General features: G+C 44.9%; 1 protein-coding gene across 2 annotated transcripts; it reads right to left on the reverse strand.

Moving 5' to 3' along the window:
* Positions 1-93: 93 nt before the first annotated feature.
* On the reverse strand, positions 94-24,117 carry MXD1 (MAX dimerization protein 1). 2 transcript variants are annotated; one of them, XR_005832938.1, is made up of 7 exons: positions 23,785-24,117; positions 22,957-23,056; positions 18,135-18,164; positions 3,965-4,079; positions 2,255-2,414; positions 1,728-1,997; positions 94-345 (listed from the first exon to the last, which is right to left on the reverse strand). XR_005832938.1 is itself a non-coding variant. In XM_040623348.1 (6 exons), the coding sequence occupies exons 1-6, from the start codon at positions 23,855-23,857 to the stop codon at positions 1,813-1,815; spliced, it is 663 nt and encodes a 220-aa protein (XP_040479282.1). In that variant the 5' UTR covers positions 23,858-24,117; the 3' UTR covers positions 94-1,812. The 2 variants fall into 2 exon arrangements, 1 of the variants encoding a protein (XP_040479282.1); XM_040623348.1 differs by having other exon boundaries at positions 94-1,997.
* Between the last annotated feature and the right edge of the window lie 824 nt (positions 24,118-24,941).

Below are 24,941 nucleotides of genomic sequence, written 5' to 3' on the forward strand. Positions count from 1 at the left end.
CCCCCCCCCCCCAAAGCTGAAATGCAGGAAAAAATAGAACAAAACAAAAACAAGTACAGATGACTTTGGAATCATTTAGGAATCGACTACTTCCAATTTAAAAAATTTAATACATTAGAAAATCATTAAAATGAAAAAACAAAAGTAATCTTGCTTTGTTTAGACCGCTCTTCGGGTATAGAAGGAGCTTCCGCGTGGAGCGCGTTTGAACTTTGAGTCGCGTGGAAGGTGGAGGCGCTGGAGGTGGGGCGAGGCTGGGGGGCCAGAGACCGCAGGCGGCGGGAGCTTGGGGCGGCCGCCCGCCCGCCGCTGCTTCAGCCGTGGAGCCCTTAGGTTGCAGTGCGTCTGTGGATTTTAGGAATGTTCTCGTCACTTTGTGACACACACTCTGTTTCAGCGTCACAGGTTTTACAAATGGTTCAAATTCAATGAAAAAGATTTGCCAGAGGCTGAAAACCTCGGCCTCAAAAATATGAATGCAAAAATATTATGGGGAATGAACCAATTTTGTAGATACCTACATACAAAGTTTCTAGAACATCTATAAAAGCACAAAGTCATAAGAATTTTTTCCATTACATTAGTTTATATAAAATGAATAAATAGTATTTATAGATTTAATGTGTCTTATGTACATATACATGTGCTCTGTTTTAGCTTAAATAAAAATGCTACAAAGTGGGAGACCACTTAGGGAGAAATCATAACCAAAAAAAGATCAGCCTTTTAAACTAGCTACCCAGAAGCCTCCATAAAGAAGTTTCTGGGTGTATCCAAAACTAAGGAGAGGAATTCTAATAACACTGTACCATCCCCTCCCGTTCACGGGCAACAGAGTAGAAATGCGGACTTTTCCTTTCACTGATGGACACTAGCTCAGCTAGCGCCAGAGCTCAGTTATTGCTGAGAGTTAAATAGGAAAATAGATTAGAATTGGACCAAATGTCACTTATTTGGGGGTGAAAAAAAAGGCATAATCACTCTGTGTTAAGTGGGAAATGGAGATCTCGTTTATCTCTGAGGTAGGAAAAAAAAATGTTCCAGAGACAAGTAGCATAACAAACTCTGAGGGAGAAAACGTGCCTTGGGAGAGCAGTACACAGCGCGGCCCCAAGAACATCGCGCACAAAGAGACTGTACCGTCTTGTTGGTGAGAACAAACTGCTGGAACTTGTATGAGCTGTGCGACCCCAAAGACATGCTATCACGGCGTCCACTTGCAAGTGAGAAATACTGCTCCCCTCCACACGCGGGTTGGGGGTTAGCACGGGGGGGTGTGAAGGGTGTGTTTTCTGGAGGTATTCCTGACTCCTCACTGGGAGGTGAGGTCCACGGTGAAGTGCTCTTAAATGCCGCTTTCAAAGCTTACTTTGGAGTTCTGAGATCGGGATCTCAGCTTTAAAAGTCTGTTTTCCTTCAGTTTCCTAAGCACAGGACACATTTGGACATTTCTGCTAGGTGACTAACATAGCCAGAAAACTTTAAGAAACGTTGGCTAGACTACCCGGGGACAGTAAATAAGAGGGGAAATTGCTGAGCTGTGAAAGTTGCTTATTCGGTCTAAGAATTCTTGGGTGCTTCAAATTGATTGGAATGTACAGTCTGGCAGACGAATTTGTGTGGAGAGAAAGAAGCTAGTGGATGCGATCAGAAACCCACAATCCTAAGCACTTCCTGCAAAACGGTTACAGAGCTGACTCTGGTAAAGGCGGTACACGGAAGCTTACGTGCAAGGGGACTGTGGCGGTCCGACACTACCCAATCCGAGCGGCCGGCAGAGCCCTCCGGAGGCAGCCGCGGCGACCCACGCTCTCAGAGGCCCAGACACGTCTTGTGATTGTCCTGGAGCCTTATCCTCTTCCTGCTGGAGCTGGAGTAGCCCTCGTCGCTGCCCAGGCTCTGCGTGCTCCCCCGCTCGTCCGAGTCGCTCACGCTGCTGCTCCAGTCCAGGTCGCCCGGGAGATAGTCTGTGCTTTCGACGTCCACGTCGATCTCTTCTGTGGGGAGACGAGGGACACGGGTGAAGGCGGGCTTCGGGACGCCGGGGCGGGACATCCCAGCCCGCCCCGGCTGGCCCTGCTCTGGGCCTGGTGCCCTCGTGCCAAAAGGAAAAAGGGACTCGGTACTGGAGGTCCCCTGCCTCGACGTCGCTAGCCCTCGGGCCGGGGCTCCGTTCCTCCCCTGCGCTGCCTCCGGGGACACACGCGTACCCCGCCCCCCGCCCCCAGACAGACCCAGGCCGGGCGGCGCTCACCCCTGTCGGAGTCCGAGCGCTCCGAGGAGACGGTGGAGCCGATGCTGTCCATCCGTATCCTCTCGAGGCCCAGCTTCTCCAGCTGCCGCTTCAGGTGCCGCTGCTCTCGCTGAAGCTGGTCTATTTGGTGAATGGCTTTTCTGTCACAATCTTCAAGTTTCTACAAGTCAAAGGGGTAGTTGTTGGAGCCCGCAGGCTGATTTCAAAACTGGCAAGGACGCTGCATCTTGCCCTCGAGCCGCGAAATAGGCTGGGTTTCCTGAGAAGCCATGTGGTGTCCCTGGGGTTCTGGGGGTGAGCGTGGCCCCTCTAACGCCGCGGAAGAGCCAGCAGCCCCCCCTTGTCTGTGGTGACACCCTGAACACTGCTCTCTGCACTAGAGCCCGGGGAGGGACGGGAGCGGGAACACCGCCATGCAGGAGGAGGGCTAGTCAGCGACATGTTCTAATTATACCAACACTTGAGTTATTCCAAATCTCAGTTAACTTCTGTTTGGTAGCAGGAAACAGTCTTTTGAAGTCCTGATTCCAAATTGTCCAACATAAGAGCTTAAACGCATTTCCGAAGACCACTGTTTTTATAAATCTGTTTAACTGTGGTTATGTTGCTCTAACCAGAGGTTCTTTTTCCTTCCAGAATTGTCATGTATGCAGGCCACCAACCATAATTAAAGAGACAGTTGTCCAACAATGACTAAAGGATTATAAAAACATGCTAAACAGGGAGTTTTGGCTGTGGCTCTCAGGAGTCCGAATGCCACTCCACTCCCTCCCCTTCTGCTGTTCAAGCTACGTGCCACCTGCAGACTCTGTTTCAGATCCTCTGCGAGGTGCTGGGGATACAAGGTGAGCATAAAGACCTCGTCCCCTCCTCCGACAACGGAGACAACCAGTCACACAAACCATGGTCAGATGACAACTGTGATAAGTGCTGAGAGAGAGATCCAGTAATAACTCCACCTGTGGCAGGAAGGACGTAAGCAGGTCAGGAAAGGTTTCCCTGCACTAGTGATACCTGTGTTGAGATCTGAAGGATGACAAGAAGTTAACTAGGTGAAGAAGGGAGGGGAAAGCATACCAAACAGGGGGAACAGCACGTACAAAGGCCCTGGGGTAAGAGAGCATGACAAGTGCAAGGGGCTGAAAGGGCATGGGGCACAAAATGCTGCTGTCCAGGCAGGTGAGGGCCAGGTCATGCAGCCTGGGGCAGGCCTGCTGACAGTCTGTCCTGAGCCACTGAAGAATTTTAAACAGGGTGACATGTTGACTTGAGCTTTGGAAGGATTATTCTTGGGAAGCACAGAGCTTAGGTCAGAGGCAGCCAGAGGAATACAGGGAGGCCTCCGAGGAGTTCACCGCAGTAACTGCTGGCGGGGTGAAATGGGAGTTGGCCTGTGAAATGTTTAGGTCTTGGAGAGGACTTAGATACATATGGCTACAGAGCAAGGGCTAGCAAGGATGACCCTGAGTTTCTGGCTTAATCAAATGGACAACTGGAGGGCCCTTTACCTTCTGCTACACAGGGGTGAGAAATACTCAGTGGGGCTCTGGACATGTTGGGTTTGGGACGCCCAGGATCATCTATGAGGCAGGTTGGAGGGTTCTCCAGAGAAAAGGGCTGTCCTGGAGATACGCATTTGTTATCCCTCATCAACAGACAAACCCTTACTGGACAGGTAAAGCTAAAGAGGAATCCCAAGGATATACTTACCTTTATGTGCAATTTGGCTTTTGTCAATAAACTCAACGTAGTGTGTCGGTTCGATTCGGGCCCAAGCGGAACCAGCCCCTTCAGCTTCTCCAGGCACAAGCGAAGATGGGCCCGCCTACACAAACAAGGCCACAGTAGCATTGAGAATGTCACAGTGGGCCAGAAGGCACTCTGGAAGAACACATTCTAAAGGCGTAGGAAGTTGCCCAGGCCCAGTAATGGCAAATGCCACCAAAGACCTCTGGCCAAATAAACATCTTTGGAAATTGGACAACTCTGGTGAAAGCCATGGAGAAGCCAAAACTGGGGTTTTCTCAAGTATCTTTATAATACAGGTGTTAGGGCAGGGACTACTACTATTAGGCATATTTATCAGGTTAGCTCCAGGTTTCTGGGTTATAATGTGACCTGACAGAACATGCCAGGATTTGAATCCTTTCAACCCATACTTCTCTTCCCATTCGCGGACTACGAGAACTAGAGCACTGCCGTATATAGTCTGTACACGTGTGAATGACGTGTATGGTTATTCATTATAGCTTGCTTTAGCAAAGACCAAAACCACCCAAGTCACCAACAACAGGGAGCTGGTTAAATAAATTATCACGTATTTATGCAGTGGAATACTACGCAGCTATGAAAAGAACCAGAATGTGCTCTGTTTACTACTAGGTAAGAACTCTCGGATCTCTTGCTGTTCATTTCACAATATATGAAACCATGCCATCATGCCATCTTTGGACAAAACAGGAAAATTGTTTTCTTATATGGACATAAAATCTTGAACAGTAAGAAACTACTAACAACGGCAAGGAGAGAGAAATCAGGGCATAGGCAGAGATAAGGAAAGGGAGTGAATTTTTACTGAATAATTTATATCTTTTGGTTTTTCAACTGCTATTTAAAAAGTACATTTTTTTTAAAATAAAGAAAAAGCAAATCCTCAGCATTGCTACCCTGCACAGGCGTGCAAAACAGCTGGAGATAACCACATGCGGGCCTTGGAGGGGGCACAGAGGCGCAAGGGAGAAAGACCCGAGGAAGCAGAAGCCACAGGGAGTCACTCGAGAACCTTTAGTCACAGACTGACCAGAGTCCCTAAAGTTTTGGAAATTAACAGTTCATCTCTTTGTGCTTTATTCGAGAACCTAGCAGATCCCATAAATGGGAGAAGCAGCCAAATTCAGAGTTTTTGCCTCAGCCCACCATGTCCTTAAAGCCTTCGCAGGCCATTCCAACCCACAGCAACTCCTCCACTTTCTGAGTCCTCACTGGTTTATACTAGTCAATGGGAAGTTCAGTGTTCTGCCTGGACTGTTTGGTATTTGCTACCTAACCACTCATTCACGGCAAACTCCTCAGAAAGTTAGACTGCCACTTAAGCACTGCTGAGTTACTACAGTGCCTCCCCCTCCCACCTCCTCAATAAATGTCTGCTGAGGGGCGCCTGGGTGGCACAGCGGTTAAAGCGTCTGCCTTCGGCTCAGGGCGCGATCCCGGCGTTACGGGATCGAGCCCCACATCAGGCTCCTCCGCTATGAGCCTGCTTCTTCCTCTCCCACTCCCCCTGCTTGTGTTCCCTCTCTCGCTGGCTGTCTCTGTCGAATAAATAAAATCTTAAAAATAAATATAAATAAATAAATAAATGTCTGCTGAGTGGGTTATGTGACCCTTCAACTAGACAGTAAGCTTCTGGAGGACACAGGCCATCTCTACTCCACCTCCACACCTTCAACAGTGCTTAGGCTCCTAGGGTTTTAGACACATGCCCCCAACCCTCACACAACCACCTGGAGCAGAGTTCCTGGGAGCCTGGGAGGCCATTCTCCAGCTGAAATGGGAGCCAACCTTAAAGCTTAATTTGCCCTCCCCTCCCCTTACAATTTTTGACGGTATTAGCAAAAGTTGGGACTAAAAGATGAAAACCGCTTCAGAAAGCTCCAAGAGGTCCACATGTATGATAGTGACCAAGGAAGTCCATTCACACCCTTCATATCAAGACACTGGGATGTTCCCCCCAAGGCAGATCTAACAAGCCGGGCATAAGACCTCCTTCCGAGCCCCCTGCCTCATCTGCTTCCAAGCTTCCTTCCTTGTCTAGCTCTTGAAGGAGCTGTCCTAGACTCTCCGAGGGCCCTCTAAGCCTTGACAGACTTGAGTACAGCATTCACTCTTGAGCTAGGAAGATTTAACGGTACAAAAATGCCTTACTCTTTGACAAGACTTCCACTTGCCCTGAAACCCTGTCTATTGGAATGGCCACAAGCAAAGGCTCCCATAGAGGTTTGCTCCTCCCATCACCACAGGAGGGAAAAGAAAAGCAGAACCTGTGTGTAAAATGTACCTGTTCACCTTGGATAATAATACTCAAGAAGAGTCATGAAAATAGATGTTAGAAACACCGTAAGTATAGTCACTTATATAGTTATCCAAATTATTTCTCCCAAAGTTTATACACAAATTGTCAAGTCAGGGAAAAAAGTTCAAAAATTAGATATAGACATTTTTCAGCTTACTTGTTATCTGCAAAGACTGCATGATTCAGAACAGTGTCCTATTAGTCATTTTATGATGTGGGTTTATCTACAAATATGAGTATGTAAATTTTTGAGGAAGTTTGTCTACTGATAAAAATATAATAAAGTCATCTTTCCATGCATCGTCATTTCTAGTTACACAGGGAGTCTAGCCCAGAAAGTATAATTCTCACTACCCAAATGTGGGTTTTTCCAAAGAACACTTCCAGTTGTGAAACTAGAAATAAGCCATTTGACTAATTCAAGCTAAGGATAATACATGTTCATTCAGTGTTTTTTTGGCCTGGTTCTATGAAAATAAGACCAGAGCTTTTTCTGGATTTTTGTCGCGATCCAAAGCCAAGTTCTGTCTTTGGTAGTGCCTGCCTTGGCCTCCTCCAGCACCTCACTGCTCCAGCCCAACGGCTGCCCTGCCCCACCCACCTGCCGGCAGACATCCCCAGGCTGGTACCTGGGCCAAGCACAGGGGAGGGGTGAGGTCTGTGGAGCAGCCTCAGTTCTATCATGTAATAGTGAAATTCAACTCCTGAACCAGATAAACAAGCACACGGACCCCTCTGGAAACCACCCCCCCGAGGCTCCTCAACCCTGAGACACACACATGCACACTGCCGCCTGGGATCTGGGATCCCTCAGCCAGCCTTGAGAGCACCCACGAAGCGCGAGACCCAGAGCAAGTAAGACAGGCACCTGTCTCAGCTCCTCCTCCCCAGTCCTGACTACTCCCCTGCCCAGGGCTCTGGTCCTCAAGGCCGGGATCAGTGTCCTGTTTTGAACTAGATCTAACTCCCCCTCCTTGGGGAACCAGCAGAGGTTCTGCCACGTGTACTTAACAGGAGGCCACTCAATACCCCAGTCTGATCCTTACTTAGACCTCCTCCCATCCCATCTTCTTCAGCCAGTCCTCCTTCTGTTGCCAAGAGCTGCCTCCCTGCTCCCCACCCCCGCAGAAGAGGGTTGTGCCAAGTCCTGGCTGCCTCCTGCTCCCAGCTGCCTCTTCTGTTTGCTCTGATCCAACTGCTTTGTACCTGGGTCATGAACTTTGACAAACTTTGTGTGCTGACTCCTCAGAAATAGCGCTTTAATTATTCTGAATGGACAGATACACCTTTGGTCTACTGTAGCATAAAGAGACCAATCTTTGATCTGAGCTATAATCAGTAATGCTCAGAATCAAGTGTGCCCTATAACCAGGGATAACTAAATTAGATACAAACTATAGCTTTTCTTCAGTAAGGTTTTGAAAAGGATCTCAAATTTTACTTTTGTTTTTAGTTCAATAGTCTGAATCTGTCCATTACCACACAACCAAAATGTTGGCACAGTATGTGAGAGCAAAGGTTTGGGACCCTGGCTTTGCCACCTACTTCCTGTGTGACCTTGAGCCAATCACTTGACTCCACGTGGCATCAGCTTCCTCAGCAGGAGACAGGAACACCACCTCAGAGGGCCTGTGTATTAACTGGGACAAGGTACGGAAGCCCCTGGCCAGGGTCTGACTGGAGTGCTCTGTATATGGCAGCAGTTATTCTTTCCATTCTAGCTTCTTCTGTAGACCGGTAATTACCGGGAACAAACAGATTCGTAGAGCACTATAATATTCCTTTGAAAATCAACAGGAAACTCAAAGTGTCTCACTAGGTAGATAGAGGCTATCTGATAAAAATCCAATTCTTCCTTAAAGAAAACAGTGATCTTTTGTCATTAAAAAAATTTAATGGAAAATGTAACCTATTTTCCATGGCAATACAGATCTTGCTTATGCTTAAGGTATCATTTTTTACATTAAAAAAAATCAGCAAGGACAGTGAAGGAGACCATCAACGAATCTAAAAGGCAACCTATTGAATGGGAGAAGATATCTGCAAATGCCATATCCAATAAAGGGCTAGTACCCAAAATATATAAAGAACTGATACAGCTCAACACCCAAAAATAAAATCCAATTAAAAATGGTCAGAAGACATGAACAGACATTTCTCCAAATAAGACATACAGCCAGCCAACAGACACATGAAAAGATACTCAACATCACTCACCATCAGGGAAATGCAGATCAAAACCACAATGAGAGATCACCACACACCTGTCAGAATGGCTAAAATAAAAAAACACAAGTGGGGGCGAGGATGTGGAGAAAAAGGAACCCTCTTACATTGTTGGTGGGAATGCAAACTGGTACAGCCACAATGGAAAACAGTCTGGAGGTTCCTCGGAAAGTTAAAAATAGAACTACCCTATGATCCAGTAATCGCACTACTAGAGCAAAACAACTAAACACTAATTCAAAGGGATACATGCACCCCTGTGTTTATAAGCAGATTTACAACAGCTGAAGTATGGAAGCAGCTCAAGTGTCCGTGGATAGATGGATGGATAAAGAAGATGTGGTATAAATATATACCCAACATAGTATTACTCAGCCGTAAGAATGAAATCTTGCCATTTGCAACGACATGGATGGAGCTAGAGAGTATAATGCTAAACGAAGTCAGTCAGGGAAAGACAAATACCATATGACTTCACTCACATGTGGAATTTAAGAAACAAAACAAATGAGCAAAGGGGAAAAAAGAAAAAAAGAGGCAAACCAAGAACCAGTCTCTTAACTATAGAGAACAAACCCATGGTTACCAGACGGGAGGTGGGTGGGGGGATTAAGGAGGGCACTTGGGACGCACACTGGGCAATATGGGAAGTGTGGCATCACTATACTGTACACGTGAAGCTAATATTACACTATATTAACTATACTGGGATTAAAAAAATTCAAAAACTTAACAAGGATCTTGTAAAGCTAATGCACGCAAAAGACAAGACTCCTTCTTGGCCACACATCACGGAGAGTCTTGGCTAGAAGGGAGCCCAAGGCTGAGAGGGAAGCATCTGAAGGGCACCCGATCCTCCCTGCCCCGGCTGCACTGCCACAGCCCCAGGAAAAGCCAGGGGCACATACTGACCTTGGAAGTCCAAGCACAGCTCTGGATGTGCTCTCTATATCCAAAGCACCTAAAATCTCTCTCCAACAGCAAGAAGGAAAGCATATTTGGGAATAAACTTAAGACGGCTTAGGAAGGATCTCTAGGAAGGAAACTAGAAAACTTTGCTGAGAGACAGAAGAAAATCTGAGCAAATGGGAAAAAGTAGCACCTTCCTAGATGTGAAACCTAAAAGCAAAGATGCCGGTGTTATCCAAGTTTGTCTACAAATTTAACATAATTCCAGGATAAAAATCCCAAGTGTTCTTCTTAATGCTGGGAAATTAGTCCAAACTCCACGTAGAAGAGTACATGTATACGGGATTGCCAGATTTTTGAAAAAGAAGAATGAGGAATGTGCTATACCAGATAAAAAATTGTATTATAAAGCTTTAATTAAAAAACTATCCACTAATACAGGAATGGGCAGACAAATCAAGTGAACAGAGTAAAAAATTCCCAGAAACAGACTGAAGAATAGGTACGAATTTAATATACAGCAGAGACAACACTGAAATCTAAGATTTAGCTATAAAATATATTTTGATACCACACCGTCCTGTTGTTAGTTTTCCTTAAGTCGTGTCAGTCATGAATTATGGAAAACTAAGCATCCAAGTGAAAGGAAGTCATCGATGGAGTCTCCGGGCTGCCTGAGGCACCCCTCCTCCTCCCGGAGCGTTGGCACTGACGAAGGCCCCTGGGCTGGCCGGCGCTCTCCTCAGCCTGAATGCTGCTCTTCTTGTTTCTGCCTCCGGACTTAAGCTCCCTCTAGTCTATCCGTGTCTCTCTCCCTCTCAGGCCGGCAGACTTGCCAATTGGGGCATAAACTGGGAAGCAAGACTACAGGTAGACTGTGCCATCTGTAGACAGTGCTCCTGAATTTGCTAGGTTCCCCCAAAAGGTCTTCCTGACTTGAACGTGGTCACGAGTGGGAACGGTATCCAATCAAGCGTGTGTGAGGAGGCACTGCTGTCAGAGATTACTTTTTAACTGAAGGTGTAACTGAACACCCTCCTTTCACAAGAAAGTGTAGGACACAAAGAAGAATGAGAAGGTCAGAGCAGAGTGTACAGGATGGCAGCCAGTGAAGGGGGCAGATAAGTAATTAAGCTCACAGGTGGAAATGTGGAAACATACACTTGGGTCTTCCAGTCACTTCCTCCGCCTGCCTCTCCGAGGAGGATTACTGTGCACTGCTACTTTCACAGGCGCTAGGATACCATGCTGAGCACCATCAAGTCCCTGCCTTGGAGCTTAATATTCAGTTAGAGATCAAACATAAATTATTGCAGAATTATTGATCTGAGCTACCTTCAGACTATGACAGTTGGCAGCTCTCACTGAAAGTTCTAGAACAGGCTCCCCTTTGCCCTCTACCAAACCTATTCCTTCTTTTCCCTCACCCATATCTTGTTTGACTTAAAAGGTTGTGAAGCTTTCATAGACCATCAGAATCTGTTTTTTCCCTTTCCAAACAGATCACATTCATTTCTTCATTCATTCACACACAGCACACTTCCTATGTATCCAACTTTCATTACCAAGTAATGGGAAAGACCAAGACTTTTATTTCGTGTTAACCCACTGGAGCCTAGAAATAATATATCTGCAGATGCTGACCTGAGAGTAGAATGTGGCATCTTGGCAATCCATGTCCCTTCTCTTTGAGAAAAGCCCCACCTAACAAACAAGGCACACAAGACCTTGCTGAGTACTACTTTTCATTAAAACTGGGCTTCAGATTCTTCACCAAAGAGGAAAAAAGCAAACAATAAACAATAGCCTATTTAACTCTGAAGTTTCACCATCTTACTTCCTAGCTTTGTGTGGGCACAGACTTAGCCAATTAAATAGCTTCATAGATTCTACGGATAATTGGAGGTTTAATAAAACTTTCAGATATGTCACGTATGAGCTGTATAGTGAGAAAAACAGGTTTAGCACAGAGTAAGAAGCAACAAATCATCTCACAGGGTCAAAAATTACTCCCTAAAAGTGATTACAGGTCACAAGAGATACTTCCTCCAGATTTGGGTTTGAGGAAAGAGCCTTACCAGGTTAAGCAAAAGGTCCAGGTGAAGACTACAAGTCATGCTTTGAGGGAAAAAAAATACTCTCCTCCTTTCCCTAATCTCTTCACAAATAACTGCCAGATGCATCATTATTACCCACTTAACTGGAACCTTGGAAAGTTCCGAAGATTTTTGATAATTGTGATAATAATCTTTATAAAAGATCCAGACGTAGTTCTATACGCTAGCTGCACGGGAACAGGCCACTCCATGAACAAGGCAGAAATAGCATTTCACGGTGGCTACATTTTGAAGTTATAAGATCACTTCTCTATGAATGAAATGAATGAAATACATAGTATATTCATTAATATTTCCTTTCTAGAGCCCAATTTAAAAAAATGCACACAATCCATGGGATGGTTGGTGCCTGCCAGCTTTCCCGCCTTTGACTATTAAGGTCTATGATGAAGTCAGGCAGTGCCCCCACTGCTCCAGCAGTGACTGGAATTTGGCTTTGTCTTTTCTCCCAGTTTTTCCAAGGGCAGATGCCATCTATCCAAGAGGTACAGTCCAAGACAGACAGATTCTGGTGGTACACATCTGCGTGTTCCTCCACACCATCCACGTAGGCCAGATTTGCACACTGATAGCTGCATCCCTTCTTCGTAAGAACCGGTCATGCCCTCAGCCCCATGTGGCAACAAAGCAATGCGGATTTGTTACAACACCCGACAGTGAAGTCTGAATGTGGTCAAGAAAGTTCAGAAACAGTAAGAGTGGTGCAACGTCTACCACAACTCGGGCCCAATGCAAAAGTTACACCCCTACCCTCTTCCGACAGAAGGAGCTTGGCCACTTGAAACGCCAAAATAACGAAAGAGACCTGCAATGAATTAGAATATCCTGCCAGAAGAGACCTGACTGCAGTGGTTTCTCGTACCAGACCAGATGCCTCTGAAATACTGTTAGACCAAATGAAAATAACAGCTTAGATCAGGCTGCTGAGTCCTCCCCACAGAGCACGCACAAAAATCTTTTGTCAGGGGGTCAGAAGACTCTATCAGAGGTAATCTCTCTAGACCAGCTGCCTAATTCCAGCAAGGCCTGCATATGTACCATTCCAGAAAAATGAGTGTCTATTATTAAAGAAGATGCCAGAGCCTTCTTTTGGAAAAAAAAAAAAAAAAGTCCATTCTAGCACCTGACTCCTGACCCCCGCCCCCCCAGCTGCAGCTTATATGCATTCACTCAGCCTCCACTGGCTGAAGGGCATTCACACCAGAGGAATTCCCAGCTAAGAGAAGGAAGACAGGAGAATGATCAACAAAGCCATATAATAACAAGATTAAAAAAATTTCCTATACTCCGAGAAGAATTAATTACAATGGGAATACAACAGTGATTTAAAAATATATAAATACAGGAATACCTTTTAAAAGAAATATGCAAGATGTACAGGGAACACTATAGAACTTCAGAGAAAGAAAACTGATCTGAATGAAGTCACAGACCAAATCCTGGAGGGAAAGAGCTAATACATGGACATGAACTTTTAACGGCTAATTTATACTGAAATTATTAAATTTTCATTTTGAAAATCCCAAAAGGATTTGGAGGCTGGGGAGATGGATTGACTATACAAGTCATAGAGAAAAATAAACTAGTGAAAATAGCTAACAACATGGTAAAATTAAAAAAGAAGGGAGGAATAGGATTTGCTTTACCAGATCTTGAAGTGCATGATAAAACCTCAAAGACTGACACAGTGTTCACTGGCGCAGGAAGAGCAGCGCAGATGATCAGTGGAACAGAAGAACCAGTCTAGAAACAGACTTAGCCATGAACAAGAATTTAAAATACAGTAGAGGCAGCAAGTTCAAACAGTGAGAGAAAATGGATTCTAGTAAAGGAAATGATAAACTGGACAATAATAGGATACTCAAAGGGGCAATCTCTTTCATACAGATCTTTCATATTATATAATCTTTTCAAAATAAGGAAAAAAACCCAAAACACCCAAGTAGAAAACTGGGCAGAGGTTATTAACAGGCAATACAAACACACAAAGATAAAATTATTTGTGCTAATAATGTAAGAAATGCAAATTAAAACAAGTTGTTGGTTTTGTTTTTTAGGTATCAAATTCATAAAGGTCTTAAATTATAATATCACCTTGTGAAGGTACATGGAAAATACAGCCTATAACCTGCCTGGTGGGCAATCCAGCAGTCAATATCGAAAACTGTAACCATGTGTATATCATTATTTCCACAACTATAAATTTACCCTAAGGATAGAATTACGGTGTTGGACAGAGATTTATCTACAAGGTAGTTTAAGGAAGTATTGGTTTTTGTGTGTTTGTGTGTGTGTGTGTGTGTGTGTGTACAAAGATTTTATTTGAGAGAGAGAGAGTGAGAGAACAAGTAGGAGGAGGGGCAGAGGGAGAAGCAGATTCCCCGCCAAGCAGGGAGCCCAACGTGGGACTTGACCCTAGGACCCCGGGATCATGACATGAGCCGAAGGCAGATGCTTAGGTGACTGAGCCACCCAGGTGCCCCAGAAGTATTGTTTATGTTAGCCAAATACTGGGAAGAACCTAAAACGGGACTGGTTATGTGAGTTACGGTACATCCATAGGAGGTAATACTGGGCATTCACTAAAAGTAACGTTAGAAAAGGAGACTTAAGGACACTGGAAAATATTCATAATGTAGCTTGAAAAGACGATAGAAATCATTTACTAGGTGATCCCATGTTGATTTTAAAAAAGCATGCACAAAGGTCTAGATGGATATAGAACTTCGCAGGAATGTTAGCAGCTGTTACTGCTGCAAGAACTGTAACAGGTGATTTTTATATTTCTTGTGCTTTTTGGAACTTCCCATTTTCTACACTAAACTATATTTTTAAGTTAACAACTGTGGAGATACACTTCAAAGTTCCACTGCTGTCCTCTGGCAGCTAGAATTATGGATGATTTAAATTGTTTTCAGAAAGACTGTCTAGATTTCTCAAAATTTTCTGTAAGATTGTTATTTATTTATTTATTTAAAAGATTTTTATTTGAGAGAGAGATTACAAAGGGAGTGGGAGAAGCAGACTTGTCCCTGAGCAGAGAGCCTGATGCATGCAGGGCTGGATCCCAGGACCCTGGGATCATGACCTGAGCTGAAGGCAGATGCTTAACCGAATGAGCCACCCAGGCGCCCCTATAAGATTAGTTTTAAAAAGAAAAACCACACACTCAAAGTGTTTCCTTAGGAGGCTAGACCCACAAAAACTAGTTACAGTTCAGAGAAGCACAGGCTGAGTGATAGACGCAATCTATACTGATAAACTGAACCCTCTACCCCAGGGGCTTGGGCTTCATCGGGCTCTGTATTTCCAGCACCTAGGACACAGCATCTTCAGTACTCCATTAATGCCCAATCTAGAGAATGGAAGATACAAGCCTTCTAGAATGGTGGAGGTGGGGTATTTTCCTACCAGCACCAAGGATATCAAAGTGGTAGTGTTGAGTATATAGTCCTCAGAGCGGAGTCCTGATGAACACCAATTACTCAGAATCTCTAAAGTTCCACAGAAAAGGTTTCTGTTTAAAAATGTAACCCAAGTATAATCAACTCTGCAATATCAAAGAGGAAAGCAAATTCCCATTGTTAGAAGTTCTTTTCCTAAGTTTTTGTTTTGTTATTTAAGAGCCATGTCCATCTTTTTATGTGATGTTTTAATGTAAAAAATGGCTAAAATATATATGCACTTAGCAAAGCGGGATTCTTTTATAGGAATCAACTACTAAAACCAGGAGACTACAAGAGCAGCTGTTCAACTGGCTTCAAAACCCGAAGATTCTTTTTTTTTTTTTTTTTAAAGATTTTATTTATTTATTCGACAGAGATAGAGACAGCCAGCGAGAGAGGGAACACAGTCAGGGGGAGTGGGAGAGGAAGAAGCAGGCTCATAGCGGAGGAGCCTGATGTGGGGCTCGATCCCACAACGCTGGGATCACGCCCTGAGCCAAAGGCAGACGCTTAACCGCTGTGCCACCCAGGCGCCCCTACAAAACCCGAAGATTCTTAAGCATCTACACTCATAACGGGAGAAGAGCCGGACAACTTTAAGTTCCTCCCCTGGACCGCAGCAACCAATGTTTGGTTAAATTAAGAAATTTAAGTCTTTACTTCCTTCTTTTCTGTTCACATGCTCTGGACTAGAGAAAGAATTATCAAGAGCTTAAAAGACCAAATTCCGAAAAAGAAAGAATAAGGAAACTAGATAACTCTTCAGCAAGCAAAAGTTGACTGGTCACATGGAAGCAGTCTGAATTAAAAGCAGCTTGCCCAGTGGGGACTCCAAATCCAGTTTTCTAGATTCTTTGCCTCCATAGCCTCTCATGTATACCTCAATCTGAGGACACAGTGTACTCACTGAAGCTGTCTCTGCATCTTTCCCATTAGACAAACCACATTTCTCTAGGATGGGGACCATGCTGATTTAATACCCCCAGTGTGAACTCATGTAATACCTAGTACTGAGCACAAGTTCTTGAGACACTGTAGGCAAAACAACAACAACCCACCCCTGAACTGCTAAAAGGTAAAACTGGCATTGTGTGGCATTCTTGCAGAGGTAAGAGGCATAAAGTAGTAAGTACAAGAGCCCTTACCTGAAGAGGTAAAAAAAAATTTTTTTTTAAAGATTTTATTTATTTATTTGACAAAGAGAGAGACAGCCAGCGAGAGAGGGAACACAAGCAGGGGGAGTGGGAGAGGAAGAAGCAGGCTCATAGCAGAAGAGCCTGATGTGGGGCTCGATCCCACAACGCCGGGATCACGCTCTGAGCCGAAGGCAGACGCTTAACCGCTGTGCCACCCAGGCGCCCCAGAAGAGGTAAAATTTTTATAAGAAAAATGAGTGCCTAATGGAATAAAAAAAATAAATGCCTAAGTAAGGTGGGGGAGGAGAACTAGAAGACTTTTCAGCAGAAAGAGTTTACCCAGTTCACCCCAAAGGCAGAAAGTTGAGAAAGAACCTAAAGATGAGAAAGAGAGGCCGCATCTATCTTTCCGCCTTAAAAGACACTTTTGAGTTCCCAATTCATGATAAGTAAATCCCTAAAGCATAAAGGAAGCTCTGACTTCAAACACAGTCACAATCACAGAGAAATTAAAAGGGAAGAAGGGGGACGGGGGGAAGCCCGTGTGCCACGAGGCCCTAGCACACATACAAGTCCTTGGCGGAGTCACGCTAATGCTCGCCCCGTTCCAACATTCTCCTTCCTAGTAAGTCGGTCTGCCCTTTCACCGCGAACCGTGTCATTCAGATCCCGACTTTCAGAGTCAGACGCCCTCTTCAAAGAAGGTTTGCGTGAAATGCCCATATGGATTTACAGAGCCATCATTACACATCATCGTCTGGTTCGTGCAGGGCACCGAGAAAGCCGCTCAGTCTGAATGGGTAGCCTGTACTTCACGCTGATGGGAGCTCAGAGCCCAGAATGAAGCTCGTTCAGTGGTTCTCAGCCCTGGCCGCCCATGAGAATCACCTGGGGAGCTTTTAAAAAACTACCAGGCAGAGTCTCAACCCAAACCAATTAAATCAGAATTGCTAGGGGTGAGGTATGGGCATTGGTTTCGTTCCTTTTTTTTTTTTAAGCTCCGCAAGGAATTACTATTAATTTTTCCTCCAGCATGGTGAAAGCAAGTGGTTATGTTTTTTAAAAAAGTCTTTATTAGAGATAAAAGATTTACTTTAAAATACTCCATAGAGAGGGGTAGTTTTGATTATACAAGACTGACAAAATGTTGATAATTGTTGAAGCTGGGTAATGGACACACAGGACTTGATTACACTGTTCATTCTCATATACTTGAAGATTTCTGTAAGTTATTTTATAAAATTGGCAGAAATAAAATTTGTTACAAAGGTGGGTAATTTAATACAAAAATATTTTTAAAAAACATCAAAATAAAAACTTCGCAAGTGACTCTAACGTACAACCCGAGTCCAGAACCACTAGGCTACATCGTTGAAGGAGGAGCAAGCTGGATTTAGAAAATAAAGATTTAAGCAAACAGCAAGAGGCAATCCAGGTGAGAGAGATCAACTCAGGCTCAGCCAGATGGATCCCAGGGAGGGTGGCAGGCCTCCTCTAGTGAATCACTGTCTCTAATTTGTGCTATGCATATATTTGCCTGAATTTTGAGAATCTTTATTCACAAGTAAACTGTAAATACACACACATATGTATATGTATTTATATATATCTGGGTGTGTACATGATTTAAGACAGAACCACCAATTATATTCAGTTGCATGTAATTTAAAAAAAAAAAAAACACTATTTGTGGAAACACTGCTCATGACCTAAAATGCTTTGGCCTGTGAGACAGTCACCCAGAAAGGCACTCCTGCAGGAGGAGCAGGTTGGAGTGAGGGGTGAGGGTGCGCTCTCTGGAACCTGCGAGCCCTCCATCTACCTAAGTGATTTAGGGGCAGTGCTGCTTCGACGGCCTGAGGAAACTCTGACATCAAGTGCTACTTGTGGAAGAACCAAGAAAAGCATCCAAGTCTCCAAGACCAGAGGATACATCAAAAAAAGACCCCCATCCCATTCCCCAAATCCCCCACTCACCTATTCTTCTCCATCTCATTGTGAGTTGATCTGAAAGAGGGAACAATACGAAAAGAGTAAGATTCTTCTTGTCTTAAAGGACTACTTCAACACCATGCAATTATTTAACTTCTTTTTCTCCAAAGTTGGTAGAAGAGAAAACAGAAAGGGAGGAAAAACTCAGTGGGCTGCTAAAGAAATGAGTTCCTTTGAGGAGTTAGATAAATGTAAATATGTAAAAGAGAGTTCAAGGAGAAGTGACAAACTTAAGAGGCATGCAATCCCTAGTGGAAATGCAATCCATTTTAAGAAAGGAAATAAAAGGGGTCTATTTATACGAAGAGAAAAACAGCTGCGCCATGTGACGTGAGTTCGGGTGATAGAATACTGACGCTTTCTTCAGGCTGAGGGTAGAAGAGTGGAGGTGGCACCCCCTCCTAGTCCTGCAGTTTTTTCTAGGTGTAGTAGATATGCCAAAATTTTATGCTAAGTTGCTTAACAATAGGATACAATTTTAAGTGGATAAAAATAATTCTTCTTCCCTCAATCTTTCTACTCCCTGACGTAATTATTTGATCATGTACGACCTCCTGAAAAACACCACTGGTCAACAGCAACCAAATGAGTCCAGGAAGGGGCTTCTAAGACTTAGCTCAACATAAAGACGATACAGACTGGTTAATGCCAGTTAGGATGAAATGGGAAGTCTAGCTTTGCCACTGACTGGTACTGTAGAAGAAATAAAATTCTTTACCATCTTGTCCTTGGTTAACCCCTCTGTAAAATGGGAGTAAAAATAATTGCCAATTATCTACTGAACACACGTAGATCAATGAGGTAGCAACTGTAAAAGTGATTAGAGAGCCTTGGAGGAAAGCTGTGGTGGATGTGAAATCCTATTATTAAAGTGTTTATAGCTGACCTTGAATATAAGGCCTGGTCTAAGAATTTATGGACAGGTTTCCACCAAAGTCACACGAAGTCGGTCAATATGGTCACTACAGTGTCTTCCCCACACAACTCCTCCCTAATTATAAACTTGAGGAACCTCCCAGCATTATAAAGGAGCTGAATCTTGACCTTTCTTAATGGAAATTCTCTGGAATCTAACCAGTTCAGGAGGTAACTCCCTGGCTCAGGCCAGAACCTTCCTGGGCCTATAGAGAAATTCTCACAGTAATCATGGAGAAACAGGACCTCCGCGAACGCTCTGCCGCTCATTTATCTCAGAGGGGCAACCACCACCACGTTCGTTCATAACAGAGAAGGGCGGTGAGGGCGTGTGGGGGGGGGGTGGAGACTTGGAATGAGAAATTTCCAATCCAGCAATAAAATTTCTCTTCCACAAGGCTCTTGGGACACCAATTTTTATTAACGAGGAGAACCAAGAAAATAATGACAGTATTTTAAGTTTTAGAATATTTGTTTTCTAGGTAAAGGACCTCAAAATTGGTTACCTTAAAAGCTTTACATTGATTCACTTGGTTTTCCCTCAGCCTCCTTCACTTACATTTTTCTGAAGGTTTACTTCCTGCAATGGCCGGCAGGCTATCACAGTTAACAAGAGGCAGGCCTGCACTACAAACCTTTGGCTTTAAAGCACGTGGCATTTTAGTTTTAACACGGAATAACAAGTTCAAAGTCTGACAGGTTTTTTAAATGGATGAAAGTATATGATAGCAGCTGGTCAGTATTTCCCTGTTTAACTGTAGGCAAGGACCATCCCAGGAAGGTGGTGGAGGAAAGAAGGTGGATGTTTGAAAAGAACATAATCTCGGGCTAGAGAAAATAGCACACAGGGCACTCTTATCAAAAATTTCTGGATTCTTTGAAGATACATACAAGAAAAATTCTGAATCCCCAAGATAAATTTCTTAAGAAATTCCGTAGGAAGGACAACTCCTTCCAGACTTTGAATAGTTTTGGAAACTACAGATCTTATTTGATTACTTAAGAGTACTGAACACATTGTGATTTTTACAAGGGGACGCACGTCTAATTGCTAAAGCATTACTGAAGTGCATTTGGGTGACTGAAACTGAGTTTGTCTTTAATGAAAATAAGCCTTTTCAATAACGGTCAGAGGCTGCTTGCCAACTCTGTTAATGGGTAAACATTTATATTTTTAATTAAAGCATTATAAGAATACATAGATACCTGTGTCAAAATTATTTTCCATGTGGTTACTGAAAAGATTTGATAACTCTGGAATCGCTGGTAAAGGTCAAATGTCACCATTAAAAAAATATATTCTAACAAGGGGCGCCTGGGTGGCTTAGTCAATTAAGCTTCTGACTCTTGATCTCAGTTCAGGTCTTGATCTCAGGGTCATGAGTTCAAGCCCCACACTGAGCTCCATGCTGGGCATGGAACCTACTTAAAAAAGAATATATGTATACATATTTTCACAAAAAAAGATAACTAAGCCAAATTACAGAGTGTATGAAAATGGGAAACGTTCTTAGGTTCAAAAAGATTCTCTAGTCAGCTCAGCTATATAGCCACTGTTGTATAAAAGAGCTAGGTGGCAGGTCCTGAACTTCCTCTTTCACGAGTGCCAAAGCCTGCTCTACAATTTAACAAAATATACCTTTAAAAACTCTGAATTTCAGTTCTAAATAATTAGTAACTGATTTCAAAAATCAGTAGGAAAGAAAAAAAAGATTCCACCTCCCTGTATTCCAGTAGTTCTCTGGATGATTCTGAAACAATCAGTATTCACAATTTCATTTGTTTTTGTTTTTTAAACAACTAGAGAAACTGGATTAACATCTGCATTTTTAGTCCCCAATAAGTTGGATATGTGGCTAAATCTTTTTTTTTTTTTAATGTCCAGGGAAAAGTAGCCCCCTGACTCTACAAGAAAAGAGCACAGCATTTCAACCTGAATTAACAAGAATAAACTATCATTCAGTGGTTATGTAAACCAGCAGTAATCTCTCCATCGCCCTTACCTCAGTTCAAAATCCTGACCATACATGGCCTTGAAGAGAAGTCTAATTCAAATTAAGGGGGTCAAACTGCATTCTCTGGGGCGATGTCTCAGTGCTCAGGTAAGGGTCATTCCAAATCGGGCATGAAGGAAGTGATCACATTTAAACAAAACAACCTGCTCTTGCTTCATGTTTGCTTGGTGTCATCTCCAGGTTTAATCATGGTCTCTCAGAGATCCTTGCACCACTAATTCACTATTAGTCAAGAATATGGGAAACTGTGATAGCCTCTGGTCTGTAACCATGGAAAGCAAACCAAGCCCATTAACAGAAGAAAGCTCTTCCAAAACTCAGAAGTTGCAGCGATTTTTTCCATAACGACACTGGATATTAAAGAGAAAGAATCTGTTTCTTGGCTTGCAGTTCTCAACTATCATTATTTTTCTTTCCTAATCACCTTTGGGGACCAGCCTACTTCTCTTTCAACATCCCTTTCTCTTCCTCTCCCCACCACTGAACCTCCTTCAACTTTCCTGTGAAACTTAGGGAAAAATAAAGTGCTAAGGATTAAGCCTTGACTAGTAAGGTGGACAATTCCTCCCAAATCATGAATGGGCAAGAATAAAAGCAACAAACGGACTACCTTTTTCAGGAAAAATAAACCAAAAGGCTTCAAAGTTCTTCCAACCAAAATGCAACACAACTATAAATTGTTTATACCACTGCATAATACAAGTCAGTACTGACATTCTTCTTACAGGCCCTTAATACCCACACACAGATCTATTAGCTACCACCTTCAGGTAATGTGAAAGATGGGAGGGAAAGAAAAACCCACGGGGTAGTTAATTACCAGGTTCATCCCTCACGTGCCTTCTTATTCAAGAGCTCAGCACATGTGTGCTGCTCACATCCTGTGGTTCTACTAACGCTAAGTAACAATGGGATGAATCAAGGACAGAAGCAGCAGCAAGAACAAGTGAGTTTTAGGTTTAAGTGGGACCTCCTGGCTTTTAGTGGTCTGTGTTATGCCACAGAGGCTAACCAAATGTAGTTACTTGCAGGGAGGAATAAGGATTCTAAGTCAGTGAAGAAAATGTGAATGACTTTAGTTTACTGGAATGAAAGGTGTAAGTAAATAGACCTAACAGATTTCCTAGCTAACTTTTATTTTAAGGGCAAAGAAGGGGAAAAGGGGGTGTAGCATTGATAGAGTACTCAGAAGTACCAGGATCTATACTCAGGGTTTTAATGTGATTTCACTGACCATTAACCATACACTTCCCAGTGAAATTCACAGATTTTAAGAACTATAAGGCTAACAAAAGGCTTGTGGCATACTAATATTTTAATATTAATCCTCCATCATCAAAAAAGCAGGTTTTAACCTTGATCATTCCTCTTTGCCATTATAAATAGATGTAACAGATTATGAGACAAATCACTGCATTTCATTTACATGTGAAATATGAAATCCTACCACCTATGCTAAATCAGACTTTAACATGTTAATAAAATCTTCACTATGAAAAGCAAAAGAAATGGATAATGTCCAGCATTTTCAATTACAAAAATCTGCCTTGAATCTGCAACTTCTGAAGGCAACATATTGTCATTGTTACTAATCTCACTGGAAGTTTCCACAGATTTTTGTTCCAAAAGGGAAGAAAAGCAAAATTAAGTTAGAAAGTTCATAAAGAAATGTAAACCATTTCCATTTCTCTTTTCTGTCCCCTCAACCCAAACAGAAGGGCTGCTTCCTCCAATGGCTTAAGACCATGTGTGCCTTACTGAATCATGATTGCTACTTAATGTATTTACTGGGTTATAATCACAACAGGCAACTTCCATTCTGCAGTTTGTATCATCTGCAGTATAATCTAAAAAAAAAGAAATATTTACCAAATTACCTGCTACTGCTGTTATTCTTCTTGGATTTGTTCCTCCGTTTTAAGGCATCTCTGTCCTTGTTATTGTATGGTAACATGGAGGCATAACCATGTTCAGCTTCTAGAAAACCGAAGGATCCAGTTAATGAATGAGCCTAGAACATTCAATACTCTCTCCCCTCCACAGTATTTCCTTCTTAAATTTTATTTTTCATTAAAAGAATATCGTGTTAAACAAACGATGCAAGGTGGAATTCTTAGAACAATGATTGTTTTTTTAAATTGTGTGAATACCCTCAGTTCGGAGCAGGTGTAAGGAGCATTCCAGCTGCTCATTGTTGAGAAAGACACAGCAAGTCGCTAAGCTCATGGAGCTTGGGTTCCCCATTGGCAACGTCCAGCAGGTTGGCGTGCTTTAAGTGGAACCAGCCTCGGGCGACGGTCCGGGGCAAACACCCGGCACCCAGAGGGAGGGGAAGGGGGGGCTCGGGGAATCGCTGCTCCTCCAGCTGGGCCCACTTGGGGGCCGGTCGGGACCAGCCCGGGTGAGGTAAGCCAAGGGCCTGGCCGGGGGGGACCCCGAGCACCCCACTCGCTCTGCGGTGGGGGACGGCGCTCGGGACTCCGGGGGGCAGAGGCCCCTTTTCCACCCTCATTCATTGCCTTTGGGGCAGCGGCGGCCTTCCTTCGGACCGCGCGTGGGGAGAGCTGGAGGGGTTGGGAGCGCTCGCGGTCGCGCTCTCTGAGCCTCCAACCACCCCCAGAGCGGCTGGGCGCCCCTACGCCGCGGCCCGGCTCCTCAGAACCCCTGGCCTCGGCTCGGGACGGACCCCTCCCGTCCCCGTGCACCTCTCTCCCGCCGCTCCAGGTAGTCAGCCGCCTCCAGCAGCATCTGGATGTTCATCCGAACCGCCGCCGCCATTCTGCACCGGGGGCCGGAGCCGCGGGACCAACCCCCACTGCCCACGGGCTCGCCGCCGCCGCCGGACACCCGCACCCTGCTGTGGACCCCGCAGAGCAGGGTTGGGAGAGCCTCTCTGGCGACCACGCTCGCCGGAAGCGGGAGGGGGGTCCGGTGAGCTGGGCACCGCCGACACCGTGACAGAACCCGAAGAAGAGCAGCAGCCGCCACCGCCGCGGAGTGTTTATCTCCGACTCACCATCCCCCCGCCCCCAGGCCCTTCTCTTGACAGGCCCGCTTCGGCTGCGTTCCTCATTGGGCACCCTAAAGAATGCCCCACCCCTGGCCTTGTCCGATTGGGGAAAAGCGTTATGTCCCCGCCCCCTAGAGTCCGCTCCTGTCTCTGGTTGGTCACGCTTGACAAGGCCCGGGCTCCACCCCCTCTTTCCAATTGGCGACAGGATTCGCAACTCCGCCTCGTGCTCCTTCCCTGTTTTCCATTGGTTCTATACCGACAACCCCCTTTTGCTTTGTTAGTATTGGCCCAGAGCTACAGAAAGCGAGCCACTTTGCCTATCTCCCATTGGTGCAGCCGGCTGAAACCTCCCAGCTACGATGACGTCACCTTCCTCCGGGCCCAGCGAGCCCTGAGTGGCTGGTGATCAGCGGCACCGCTACTCCTCCCCTGATCTGGCATTGGCTGGGAGGGCTGACCAGGGCGCCGGCGCTGATTCATCGGCCGCCGCGGAGCTCGGTTCCATCCCGCACATCCCGACCCCGCCTCGGACCTGTTGCCTGGACCTGTCCCCGGGGAAAAGTTCCGAGGGCCTGCCGGGTATCCCTCGAGTGGAAGGCTGACACCGCGCGTCGCCTGGGCGCTCTGTCCCGCTCGGGTACCGGGCCGGAGCCCTTGGTCTGGCGGCCACGGTCCCAGAGGTTCCAGGCTTTCCGGGACCTGGGCGCCTGTGGGCCCCGCCGCAAATCCGCCTGAAGGGAGAGCAGTGCCGGCAACCTGGTGGGCCCGGGGCTCTCGCGGGCGCCACGTGGCTGTGGGGCTTGAAGGAAAAAGCTTGGCTCGCGTTGAACGCTCGCCGCTCAGCGTTTT

Source organism: Ursus maritimus, unplaced genomic scaffold (genome assembly GCF_017311325.1).
Source record: "Ursus maritimus isolate PB19 unplaced genomic scaffold, ASM1731132v1 scaffold_6, whole genome shotgun sequence".
Lineage (NCBI taxonomy): Eukaryota > Metazoa > Chordata > Mammalia > Carnivora > Ursidae > Ursus > Ursus maritimus.